Below are 13722 nucleotides of genomic sequence, written 5' to 3'. Positions count from 1 at the left end.
AAAGGTCACACACTCAGTATCTGAGGCTGACTCCAGGTCCATCATTCTATATATTGTACCACCTAGCTGATTCAACTACAAGTACCTTGTTCAGGTTCAGATTTGGATAAAATGAGATAGTTGCAAATCACTGAGAAATTAACAAAGCAAGGATATGCAATAAGGATGCTGAGGCCTTTAAGCAGAGTTCTATATACATGATCCCTCTCATCTCAATATGGAAACTATCTGGTCAGCAGGGCACATACATAAGTTGTATTATCTTCAAATATCCACTTATCCCAGAGAGACTTGACTACCATCTGCGGTGGGGAATATTGGAGGGAAATGTTTTATTTCCTTAGGTGATCAGGAAGTTGCATCAAGTGAGTCTAGGGTTAAACAAGTTCCAAGAAGAGCTTTGTCACTTCTAAGGGAAAAGTATCTGTGAGTAAGGGGAAAACCTAGAAATAAGGTTTAGAAAGCAATGCATTGAAAAATTAAAACTAATATAAAAATGACCTTGAAAACAAGACAAATAATTCAAGAAATACTGAACTTACAGAAAACTATGACCAATTAAAAAACCCCCCTCTAGTTAAGATATTTCAAAATATCATAAATGAAATATTTTAAAAAGTGAACAAAATGAAAATATAATAAGTCAGGAGATCACATCCTGAAAGAATCCTCAAAATGATAATACAATTGAATACAGAGTTTCTAGGTCAAATAGAAAAAAATATAAACAACCAGGAAGAAAATAATTAAACAGAAAGAGAAATACAGCCAACATCTCACAAGATTTTTCAGGAATATTATTATATACAAAAGCAAAAGAAAAGACTCTCAAGTAAGTATTACTTATTTTGGAAAGCTATTTAATCCTATAAGAAAAAATATATGTAACTTTACTAGGACAAATGACTTCTAAGCATTCCTACCACAGCTGGGAATAATCTTTGAATTACAAACAGCAGAAATGAGACAAACCTAGAAGAATACATTTGGACTTTTTAAAGAGCTTAAGTGATAGGGAAGTGTTTACTTCCAAGGGATCAGAAGAGATAGAAGGGATCATTATCATTTCAGAACCCCATAACCTCCAAGCATCAAAGAAATGAATAAAAGATAAAATCAGTCACAAGAATAGTTTTGTTGTTCTGTGTGTTTTTTAAGAGAGAAAAGAAAAGGGAAGAGAAAAGAAACCAACTAATAAACAAATAAAGAATAAGACAGAGAAACTTAGTATTTTTCATAATCGTAGTGTATTTATTAGGATATATAAATATCAAGACTGAATAGGTGAAGCAAGCTATCTCATGAAATTCATCCTCATCTGAATCAAGCATAGCAAGGTAGCACAAGCAAAGAATTTAAATTAAGTATCTGACTAAATTAAATTCAAAATAAAGGGACAGAATGAGGAAGAGTCAGAATTTGGGAAAGAATTAGTGCTTGAGTAAGGATTGGTCATAAACATTTAAGTTATAGAAAGCACATTATAAAGGATATTAAATTTGGGGGGGAAGTTAAGAATCATTATCTGAGCTGAAGAGAGAAAAGGCAAAAGAGTAGGGTCTTATAATTCCAACTACAGTTTAGTAATGTTGATCCCCTTTCCTACCTTGTATACATCCTTACTTTTCATCATAAGGAGGGAGGTAGAGGCCAAAAGTTGAATGTTTTTAGAAGACAGGATTCTGGGGGAAACAATCAATAAATGATATTACTGTGAAAGTGAATAGGTGCTCTCAGAGAGAGTAACAGTAGTGACTAACTAGATGAAAATACATACTCAGAAGAAGATAAAGTCAAAGCTTCCAAGAAAAATAAGAATTGGTCTCAGGTCATGGAAGAGCTCAAAAAGGACTTTATAAATCAAATAAGAGAGGTAGAGGAAAAATTGAGAAGAGAATTGAGAGTAGTGCAAAAGAAAATACAAAAAGGTAATGAAGAAAAAAATGCCTTAAAAAGCAAAATGGCTAAATAGGAAAGAAGGTACAAAAGCTCATTGAGAAAAATAATTCCTTAAAAATTAGAATTAAACAAATAGTCAAGCTAATGACTATGAGAAAGCAAAAAACAATAAAACAAAATGGAAACATGGAAAAGATAGAAAACAATGTGAAATATCTCATTGGAAAAACAACTGAGATGGAAAATAGATTCAGGAGAAGTAAGTTTAAAATTATTGGACCATGATCAAAAAGAGAAATTAGGCATCATCCAGCAAAACATTAAGGAAAACTGTCCTAATAATCAAAAACCAGAGAGTAAAATAGAAATTGAAAAAAAATCTACTAATATCTGAAAGCGATACCAAGATGAATACTCCCAGGCATATTATAGCTAAAATTTGTAACTCCCAGGGCAAAAAAATCTTGCAAGTATCCAGAAACAAACAATTCAAGTAAGGTAGAACCATAGTCAGGATGACACAAAATTTAGAAGCTTCTACATCAAAGTATGAAGGAATAATATTTGAAAAATAAAATTAAGGGATGAGAAAGGAATGTACTGGGAGAAAGGGAAAGGGAAAAGTGCAATGGAAAAAATTATCTGCCATAAAAGAGGCAAGAAAAAGCTTTTATACTGGAGGGGAAGAAGAAGAGTGAAGGGATAGAGAGAACCTTACTCTCATTAGAATTGGCTCAAAAAGGAAATAACATACATACTCAATATGGATATTAGAAATCTATCTTACCTAGCAGTAATGTAGGAGAGGAAGTGAACACAAAAAGGGGGAAGGTTGGCAGAGGGAAGACACATTGGGGAAGGGGGTGATCAGAAGTAAAACACTCTTGAAATGGAAGAAGGTGAAAGGACAGAGAGAATAGAACAAGGAAGTACACAGTTAGCAATAATAATTGTGCAAAATACTTTGAAGCACATTTCTCTGATGAAAGCCTCATTTCTCAAATGTATAGGGAACTGAGTCAAATTTATAAAAATAAGAGCCATTCTCAAATTGATAAATGATAAAAAGATGTGACTAGTTTTCAAATGAATTAATCAAGCTATTTATAGTTACACTGAAAAAAAATACTCTAATTCACTATTGGTTGAAGAAATGTCAATTGAAACAATTGTGTGCCTGTCAGATTGGCTAAGATGACAGGAACAAATAATGATGAATGTTGGAGATGATGTGAGAAAACTGGGACACTGATACATTGTTGGTGGAGTTGTGAAAGAATCCAACCATTCTGGAGAGCAATCTGGAACTAACGCCCAAAAAATTATCAAACTGTGCATACCCTTTGACCCAGCATTGCTGCTATTGGGCTTATATCCCAAAGAAATACTAAAGAGTGGAAAGGGACCTGTATGTGCCAAAATGTTTGTGGCAGCTCTTTTTGTTGTAGCTAGAAACTGGAAGATGAATGGATGTCCATCAATTGGAGAATGGTTGGGTAAATTATGGTATCTGAAGGTTATGGAATATTATTGCTCTGTAAGAAATGACCAGCAGGAGGAATACAGAGAGGCTTGGAGAGACTTACATCAACTGATGCTGAGTGAAATGAATAGGACTAGAAGATCACTACACTTCAATGCTGTATGAAGATGTATTCTGATAGAAGTGGATATCTTCAACATAAAGAAGATCCAACTCACTTCCAGTTGATCAATGATGGACAGAAATAACTACACCCAGAGAAGGAACACTGGAAAGTGAATGTAAATTGTTAGCACTACTGTCTATCTACCCAGGTTACTTATACCTTTGGAATCTAATACTTAATGTGCAACAAGAAATTGGTATTTACACACATATATTGTATCTAAGTTATATTGTAACACATGTAAAATGTATGGGATTGCCTGTCATTGGGGGGAGGGAGTGAAAGGAGGGGGAGATAATTTGGAAAAATGAATACAAGGGATAATATTCTAAAAAAAATTACTCATGCATATATACTGTGGAAAAAAATTCCAAAAAAAAAAAAAAAAAAAAGAAACAATTGTGTGGTACTCCCTCATACCTGTTAATTATCCAGTGAGCCAAAAAAAATGACAAATGTTGGGAAGAATGTGGAAAAAAATTGTTGGTGGAATTGTGAACTGATTCAACCATTCTGCAGAGCAATTTGGAACTATGCCCAAAAGGTTATAAAATCACGCATACCCTTAGACATAACAATACCACTACTAGGCATGTATCCCCAAAAATATTTTCTAAAAAGAGGAAAAGGACTTATAAGTACAAAAATATTTATAACAGCTCTTTTTTCAATGCAAAGAATTGGAAATTGAGAGGATGCCCATCAATTGAGGAATGGCTGAATAAATTATGGTATGTGATTATGATAGAATACTATTGTTTTATAAAAAATGATGAGCAGGGTGCTGTCAGAAAAATCTGAAAACTCCCCCATGAACTCATACAAAAGGAAATGTATTGTGTACAAAGTAATATCAATACTGGAGGATTTCAGTAATGAATGACTTTTCTTTTCTCAGCAATACAATGATCCAAGACTACTCTGAAGGACTTATGATGAAAAATGCTATCCAGTAGCAGAGAAAGAACTGATTGTGTCTGAATACAGATTGAAGTATACTTCTGTAAAAAACAAACAAACAAAAAAACCCAAAACTTTTCTTGAGAGTTTTTATGGGGCAGATCTATGTTTTCTTTCATAATATGACTTTTATGGAAATGTTTGCATAACCATTTATGTGTCTTTTTTACTAGGAATGAAGAGGAGGGAAGGAGGGAGAAAATCTGGAACCCAGGACTTTAAAAACAAAATTTTTAAAAATCATTTTACATATAACTGGAAAATATTAAACAAATAGAAAAAAAGAAAATGTGTCATGAGTAAAAAAAGTTAAAGGCATTCTGCTCTAATCAATGCAATGACCAAATCTTTGACCAATATATTATGAAAGTTGCCTATATCCTGACTTAGGGTAAGGAAAGAAACATACATTTTTGCATCTGACCTTTATGTAGATTCATATGACTTGATTATGGTTATTTGTTAGAATTTTTTTCTCTTTTTTTCCCCTCATAGTTCTTATTGGGAGTACAGTTTTGAGGTAGAAAGGAGGGCTGAGCAATTGAAACACTTAAAAATTCACAGATGGGATAGTTTTGGGTCTTGTGACTAAAAAGATGTAGGACTAGACATTTTCTCCAATCACCTTTCCAATTTCTCCAAAATATGAATTATGTCCAAGAGATGGAGCAATTTCTACCATCTCTCTGAACTGAGACCAAGAACCCTAATAATATGACAGTAAGATGAACCAACATCAGACAAAGCTAATCCCAACCCCAACTCATGAAGCATTCTGAACCCTACCAGTCATCATTCTCAAGTAGAACTACAGAAGATAACTACAGGTTTGTAATAAAAATCAACTGCATTTTTTCTGTCTTCTCTTTTCTGGACCACAAAAAGTCAAAAGTTTGCTGTCTGGGTTATAACTTGGCAGTACTCTATGATACAACAAAGTTCAGCTATAGAACTGAGAAACAGAGAATTGGAGCAGGATGACAGCCATGTGATGCTTAATTAAACCTGAAAGGGCCCAGCATTCAATTGGGCTCAGCTTTATTCCCCCATAAATCTTTTGGGGAAGAGACTGAAACCAATGAAACAAATTGCCAAGCATGGAAAGAGACCAAGAGAGTTTTGAAGTCTCGTTCCCAAGATAGTTACCACCAAATAAGTGATCAGAAAACGAGAAATAAGATATAAGAAAAAAAAAAAGACTAAAATCACAACGATCTCGGGACAGAAAACTCAAGTTCAAAACCTTTAGCAGATAAACCAATAGAGAAAGTGTTAACATAATAGAACCTATGATCAGCTAAATAAATTTATAAATATTTATAAATTTATAAATAAATATAATAAGACAAAGGAAAATGAATCAACACCTCCTAAGGCAAAGGCCCTTGTGGATTACCAAGAGAGAATGGAACCATGGAGAAAGATTTCCAAATGATTTAAAAGAGAAATAAGAAATGTAAAAGCAGACTTTGTGATCTGCACGGCACAAGTAACCAATAAAGTAGAAAAAAACTTGAATCTGTGGTGGCAAGTTTCACTTAAAAAACAAAATGGAGAACTGATTGAGAATAAAAATACACAAAAATGAAGAACAAATCTGAAAGAAGAGTTAAGCAAGAAACAATAATAATCAAAGAAAACATGATTTCCATTCAAGTAAAACACACTGATCTCAGAAACAAAATGCATAGAAGCAATTTAAGGATGATCGGTCTCCCCAAAGAACATTACACATCAGAAAACCTGAGTGTCATACTATAAGAAATAACAAGAAACAAAATAAAACAACTGCCCAAAATTTCAGAAAACCAAACAAGGGGCAATTGAAAGAATCCACAAATGGCCTTTACAAAAAGAAAACAAAACAAAAAGCTCATGTTGCAATTTGAAGATACGTAATAGTTAAATTGAACAATTTCAATGAAGGACAATAAATCCTGCAAGTGACTTGTAGAAGGATCTTCAAATAGAAAGGAAAGCAAATTTGAAGAACACATGACTTTTGTATGCATCAAAAATTGGAAGATGGAATGGAATAATATGTTCCAAAGAGTATATGATCTTAAAATGCAAACCAAGGTGACAAACCTTCTAAAACTGAGATTTTCTAATAATAATATTAATAATAAAATGGATGGTCAATAAAAAGAGGTCCTCAAACACCTTTCTCTTTAAACACAAAAAGTTCTGAGCCAACTTTTTAAAACACTCAGACAATAGAATAAAAGGCAAACAAATACAGTAACAATATCAGTAAGAGATTTCTTTTAAAAAGTACACAAAAAGAAGAGTGAAAGCAGGTCAAATAGAAAGAGTAAAGCTAGAGAAACAGTAATGAAAAATCATGGACTAAACCTCCATAACATCCTGCTAATAAATGAATTAATTTTTTGACTGGAGGAATGAATAGCAAAATATGAGGATAATAGTGTGAAGAAATAGATAAAGGGGAAAATATATGATGTGACCTAATCAAATAATGGTTTAACAACAAAGGAAAATAAATCCTGTAGTCTCATAGGAAGAAGTGGGTTGGAGGAAAATGAATGAGAAGGTAAAGGAAAGAAATAAAAAAGGGGAATGGATAAGAAATAGTGGGAAGAAGTCCCAGTGAAGAATATGACCATTGAAGAGTTTCCATAAATGGAAAGGTAACCTTACAATGAGTATAGTCTGAAAAGATGAGGTATTTAGAGTGATAACTCACTTTGCTTCAAAAGAGTAAGGAGACAATGTTAGTAATTGAAACCTAGAAGGGAGATAAGATATAAACAAATAAAAATTTCTTGACTAGTGGAAAAAATGATTGTAGGGAGAGCAAATAGTAGGAATGAATATCAACATCAGGGACAAATGTAAATTCTTTACATAGAACAATACATCTATCCTCTACATCATCTTCGGAAACCAGTACTTCTGGAGTGAGGCACAAATATTAAAAACGGCCCAAGGTCTACATTGCAATAGCATTGAAACTGTTTAGAAGCGAGAACTTCAAAAAGTATCTTAAAAACATTAATTCTATAGGGAATACCTAAATTAAAGGACTAAGATTTGAAAGATTAAAAGGGAAGATATAAAGATAATGAAATCTATTTTTTATAGAAAGATGCAGAAAATGAAAGTAAAACAATAAAATAAATTGAAGGGGAAGGGAAAGAAAGTGGATTTTATTTCCCCATTTAACTGAGTAGAAAAAAGAAGGGAAGAGTTAAGTAACTTTATGAAAGGAATAATAAAAAGGAATTATTAAGTTAAGTACTCCAGAATTAGGAGAAAAAACAACAAATGGAGGGAAGAGCTTGAAGTGAGGGGAAGAAAAATAGTGTTAGAGTAGATGAAGTTAAAATAACTGAAGAAACAAAGTACTACATTTATAGAGGAAGAGGAGACAAAAAAATCCTAATTTGGGAAAAAAGTATTTGACACAAATGGAGGAATATATAAACCAGATGCTCCTAATTTTAAATCCCTTTAATGGATTATACAATCTAACAAAATAAAAAGGTGAATGATAGGATAGAAAAATAAAACCTCACAATTTGTTTCTTACAGGATACATATCTAAAAAGCAAAGACATATGCAGGATAAAAATGAAAGGCTGAAATAAAATTTGCTTCTTATTCAGCAAATCCAAAGAAGAAGGAGTTATAATTATGTTTTTAGACAAAGCAAAAACAAAACTCAGAACATAAAAAAGTTAAACATGGAGATTACATTATACAGAAAGGAAGTAATAATCTACAAACAAATTTAGAGCTGATATGCTCTAAGGATAATAATATTGATAACTTTCATTAATTTGATTTTAAAGAGAATAGAAAAAGAAATCAACAAAAGAGTGTATGAACAAGATAGAAACCACAACAAAACCAAAAGAAATTAAAAAAAAATTATCAGAATCTATTTTTTCATAGTTATGTGCTACCACGAGGACACATACAAAAAAGAGAAATACCTTGAAAATAAAAAACATAAAAAATGAAATAAATATTGTAAATAATCCAATCTTAGAAAAAAATAAAACTAGTTATTAAAAGACTACTAAATAAAAAATAACCCTGGTTCTGACAGATTCATCAGACAATTTTATTAAACTTTTAAAAAACATTTGGTGCTAATATTATTCAAATGATTCTTAAAAATTGAAAAAGACAGAATTCTACCAGATTCTTTTTAATGAGACAAATAATAGTGTAATATTTAAAACTAGGAAAGGATAAAATATAGGAGAACCAGAGAACAATATTATCAATTTAAAAACTTTTAAATTAATTCCTATCAAACAGCTTATATTGATCAAAGAAATCATTATGACAAGAATTGTATTTAAACCAGGGATGAAAGGATAGTTCAAAATTAGAAGATCAACATAATCATAATAAAAATTAAACCAAAGCCACATGATTATCAAAGTAGATTAAAAAAAAAAAACCTTTGACAAAGAACAACACGCACCCCTCCCCAAATAATCCACAGAATACAGGCATAGGAGGACTTCAAAAATATCATATAAAGTATCTATATAGAACCCCAAATTAGCAAATATAAAATGAGGATACATAAGTTTTTTCCAGTAGAATGAAGCAAGGATATCCATTTTTCCCACTATTATCAGATGTCATTCTGTAAATGCTAAAAATAGCAATCAGATAATAAAAAAATTAAAGGCATAAAGAGAGGTAAAAAAGAGATTAAAAACTTTCTATTTACTAATGATATGATGATTTACTTTTAAAAATCCTAGGGAATCATTAAAGATATTGAGACAATCAAAAACTTTGGCAAAGTTACAGAATAGCATTTCTCTTAAGTAGAAACAATAATATGATGTGAAATCCCATTCCAAATAACGATGAGATGCATGAAATACTTGGGAATCAATTTGCCAAATCACAAAAAATACTTCCATAGATATAATTATAAAGTTCTTCTTAAAGAAATAAAGAACTTAAGTATCTAGAGGAATATTCACTGTTAATAGCTATAATATGACAATACAATAGGAATGAAAAGTTAACTTACAGTTTTAATGCTTTATCAGTATAAGTTATCAAAGGGTTAGGGTTATCAAAGGCAGAACAAGAAAAAAAATAACAAAATCCATATGGAAAAGTAAAATATCTAAAGAAGCAAGCCAATGGGTAGCTAGCAGTGAATAGAGTGCTGGTCCTGAGGTCAGAAGGACTTGAGTTCAAATCTGGCCTCAGATACTTAATACTTCCTAACAGTGTGACCCTGGACAAGTCACTTAACCCCAATTTCCTCAGCAAAAAAAAAAAATCAAGTGAATTTAAAGGAGGTAGTACTATTGCAGTACAATAATTATAGGAGATCTTGGTCTCTTGGTCTCAACTTCAGGACAGAAGAGGTGGACACTCCCCACTCCTTCCACTGTTGTGAAGAGATCTCTTATTCCAACTCCTCTTTAGTCTAATGTCTTCTAACCTCATCATTGAACTGAAACTGCTTTCTTCAAAATTGCTAATAATATCTTCATTATCAAATCTAATGGACTTCTCAATCCTCCTTTTCCTTTACCTCTCTGCAGCCTTTGACACTATTGATCACTTCTGAATCATCTCTTCTTGACATATCTCTAGCCTGGTTCTTCTATTTGACTACTTCTGATTCTCTTTTGCTGGATCTTTATCCAAGTCATCAATACTTAGAGGTCCTTGAAGGGTCTGTCCAGGACCCTCTTCTCCTTCTATGTTATCTTTTACATTTTCTTCTATTTTTTCAATTTTTTTTTTGGTTTTGCTTGACTGAGTCTTGATGTCACATTGAATCATTTCATTAGCTCAGTTCTGATTTTTAGTAAATTATTTTCTTCAGCTACCTTTTTAAAGTTCTTTTTATATTTGACCAATTGAATTTTTAAATGAATTGTTTTGTTCTATGGGTTTTCCCCCCAATTTCACTAATTCTGATTTTTAAAAAAGTTATTTTCTTTTTCCATTTCACAAATTTGGCTTTCTGAAATTTGTTTCTTTTTCCATTTCACATATCTGTTTTTCAGGGAGTTTTTTTCTTTTTCCATTTCATTAAGTCTATTTTGTAAGGAGTTTTCTTCATATAATTTCTGTGTTTCCTTTTCCAAAACCTCTTGCAAACTTCTCATTTATTTTCCTCATTTTTTTCTAGATCCTTTTAAAGATCCTTTTAAATTTCTTTCAAGAAAGTCTTGTGAGAGGGGGATCAATTTATATATTACCCTTTGGGGCTTCATGTGGAGACAATCAGCTTTTAGTGACCTCAGGGTTTGAAATCTTTTCTTCTCTTTCACCATAAAAACTATCTATGGTCAGAGTTCTTTTTACTTTTTTGCTCATTTTTAAAAAAAGTTGAGGTATGCTTTTAGGGAAAGGGGAAGATTGTCCAAACTTCCTCTAAGAGCAGTGGTGGCTGTACTGGATAATTGCTGACTAACTTCTGGTGTTAGAGTGGGCATGGCCAGGTCTTGTGAAATTCTCATGTTTAGGGGTATACTATTTGCCTTTTGTTGTTTGTATGGATGTATTATAACTAGTCTGCTGATCTACTGGCTTCCAACCAGAGCAAAGTAGGCAACACTGCTGTAGATTTGTTCTGATAGATTCTCCTATGTGTGAAGCCCATACCACCCTGGATTGTGTGCTGCCTAAATCTGGCAAATGAGCTCAGCCCACCTGCACTTGGCCTACTTCCCTCTGTGCCCAATTGAATTAGACTTTTTCTGAAGATCTTTGTAATTATCTTCTGCTGGTTAATTTGTTACATTCCCAATATTCATGGGTTCAGTCACTCCAAAACCAGTTCAGAGGCTAGATTTACTGTTAGTTTGAGGATCGTGGGGAGAGCTTAGAAAAAAAGACTTGTCTCCTCTATGCCATCTTGGCTCTGCCCCCTCTGCTCCTACACTATCTTGCTTGATATCAGGTTCCCATGGATTCATTTCACATTCCTCTGAAACCTTTCCTCATCTTCAGTCTGGAATCATCAGCTGCCTACTAGATATCTAAAAGGCATCTTAAATTCTATATGTCCCAAACAGAACTCATTATCTTTTCTCCCAAACCCTTCTTTCTTCCAAATCTCTAATACTATTATACCAAAATCCTTGAAGTCATTTTCACTCCAAATATTCAACCTGTCAATAGTCACTTCTGTTTTGAAGCATCCCTTTTATAGAGTCCCTTCTCTCCATTTTCTCAGCCTCCCAGCAAGTTTTTTAGGATATCTGTAGGCAATTGAAAAGAAACCATTTCCTGGGGATGGACCGAAGATAGAACAAGAGGAGTAAATGAAAAGAAAATTGGAAAAGGTTAGACCTAGCACAATAGTAGAATTGACTTTGGCAAAGAAGGGTCAAATCAATCAAAAAAATTCATTAAACACCTACTACCTACCATGATACTAAAAGTATAAAACTATTCCCTGCCTTTGAAGATTTTGTTTTTTCAAAGATTGAAGAATAGGGGAACAATAGTATGGATGAAGGTGAAGAGGGTTTTGAAGTCTGGGGTAGAAAAAACTAAGGTAGGTCACTATTATTTTCTCATTAAAGTAGGAGGAAAGGTCCTCTTCTAATAAGAAAGTAAGGGGAGACAAGTGAAATAGGTTGCCCCACTCAAAATGCTGTGATTTAACTGTTATTGAAACTCTTCCTATTGTGATTAAAAGTACCTGTTTTTATTCTGCCTTAGCAAATATTCTGAAAATAGATGAAATTTTTTTTTGCATTGAATCTATATGCAGCTTTTCTTTTCTCAAAGACATTATTCTGAAATCAAATTCTCAACCCAGAATTCTATAGTCATAAATATTAAAGGATATTGGGCTGAATAAACACACGGACCTCCTTTATAAAAAAAGGGCTTTTTATATAACAACAAAGTCATAAGCTTATTTATCCTTTTGTGATAGAGCTGGGGGCGGGGGAAATACCAGCTGAGCAATCGATGTTTACAGGTTTCACTTTATATAAATGAAGATAAAACTAATCATTTCAGTACTTTGAACACAAGGGCATCCACTGGGAAAGGAATCTCCTATTCACCTACCCCTCACTTTTTCCTGCCTATTACTAGCCAGAAAGGGTACATTAGGGTTTCAATGAGACAGAGATGATTTACATCATCTTGTTTCATCTACAAAACTATCTTATGAAATAATCAACCAGTATTTTTAAGTGATAGCTGAAGTGTAAAGGCAAAATAGTTTCTTCCCTCAAAAAGCTTACACTCTAAGCACAGAGCTAAGTATGTTGTCTTAGCTTCCTTTTCATACAAAGTGCTAAAGAGATCCATTTTCTCACATGATCTTTGACATATTAAATCACATATATTGGTCCTGTTCTTGCTTAATTGTTGTTCGCTTAAAAAAATAAAAAAAAATTTCCCCAAAGGTTTGCAAAAGAATGAATTCTGAGGGAGACAAAGCTAGCACAGAAACAGGGTCATCAGGAAAGGAAGTACTAAGGTCAGCGGCTTTCTCCTCTATCTTCGATATCGGACAGAGGGGGAGTTAATAAAATTAAGATTGAAACCATTTGATACCAATCTTCATACGGCTCATAGGAGACGTCTGCAGCTCCTGGAGGGAAGTCGCTCACCCCTTGCCCCAGGTTAATCCGTTACCTCCACAAAGCTGAGCTGTAGCCCAGCAGTAATAACACTCCCGCAGCTACGACTTTCTTCCAAAACATGGCGAGGAAGAACCTTATGTATAGCGGCAGCAGCTGCGTTTTCCTCTCGCATCTGAAGTCGGCAAGCTGCGCCCAACTGACAGGCCGCGCGGCCAAGAACTCCTAAGGAACCTCGCTGCCAGCCGTTACCTTCCTCTGCGTCGGCTAGGGAGAGAGCAAATCAAAGCACAATAGTTAGCATTCCATCCCCTTTCACTGGCCAAAAGGCGGGCATCTAGTAGTGTCACGATGTCCGTGTAACCTATAGCTGTTAGCCACGAGGCTCCCATTGTGGGAAAGAGACAAGCTTACTTTGAAATTTCTGAGGGAATTTTTACAGAATGAAGCAGGCTAGTTGACTTGTACTAAGTTTTCTGGTGAAGCCCTCAGCATCTGAGCGAGCGTTATTAACTTATTATGGACTAGAGAGGCAGAATAAAGGACTTCCGGCCTCGAAGTCGGGCTAAGCTCAATAAAAGTTCCAACTTCCATACTAAAGGGCAGCCGTGACTCTGAGTAAATCACTCCAGACGATTTATTGTCCC

At 33.6% G+C, this 13722-nt stretch overlaps 1 protein-coding gene across 6 annotated transcripts in view; it reads right to left on the bottom strand.

The window, feature by feature from the left end:
• The window catches only part of LOC141539578 (cation channel sperm-associated auxiliary subunit epsilon-like), a 130769-nt gene extending 117433 nt beyond the window's left edge, over nucleotides 1-13336 (bottom strand). For 2 of the 6 annotated variants that reach the window (XM_074262550.1, XM_074262552.1), the window contains exon 1: nucleotides 13131-13336. In XM_074262550.1, the coding sequence (XP_074118651.1) occupies nucleotides 13131-13198 (68 nt within the window). In that variant the 5' untranslated portion in view covers nucleotides 13199-13336. Of the gene's footprint in view, nucleotides 1-13049 lie in introns of all 6 variants that reach the window. The other 4 variants (XM_074262553.1, XM_074262554.1, XM_074262551.1 and 1 more) reach the window with 4 other exon arrangements.
• Nucleotides 13337-13722: the final 386 nt, after the last annotated feature.

Source organism: Sminthopsis crassicaudata, chromosome 4 (genome assembly GCF_048593235.1).
Source record: "Sminthopsis crassicaudata isolate SCR6 chromosome 4, ASM4859323v1, whole genome shotgun sequence".
NCBI lineage: Eukaryota > Metazoa > Chordata > Mammalia > Dasyuromorphia > Dasyuridae > Sminthopsis > Sminthopsis crassicaudata.
Note: the sequence above shows the minus strand (reverse complement) of the source record. Positions and strands in the feature narration are given on the sequence as shown.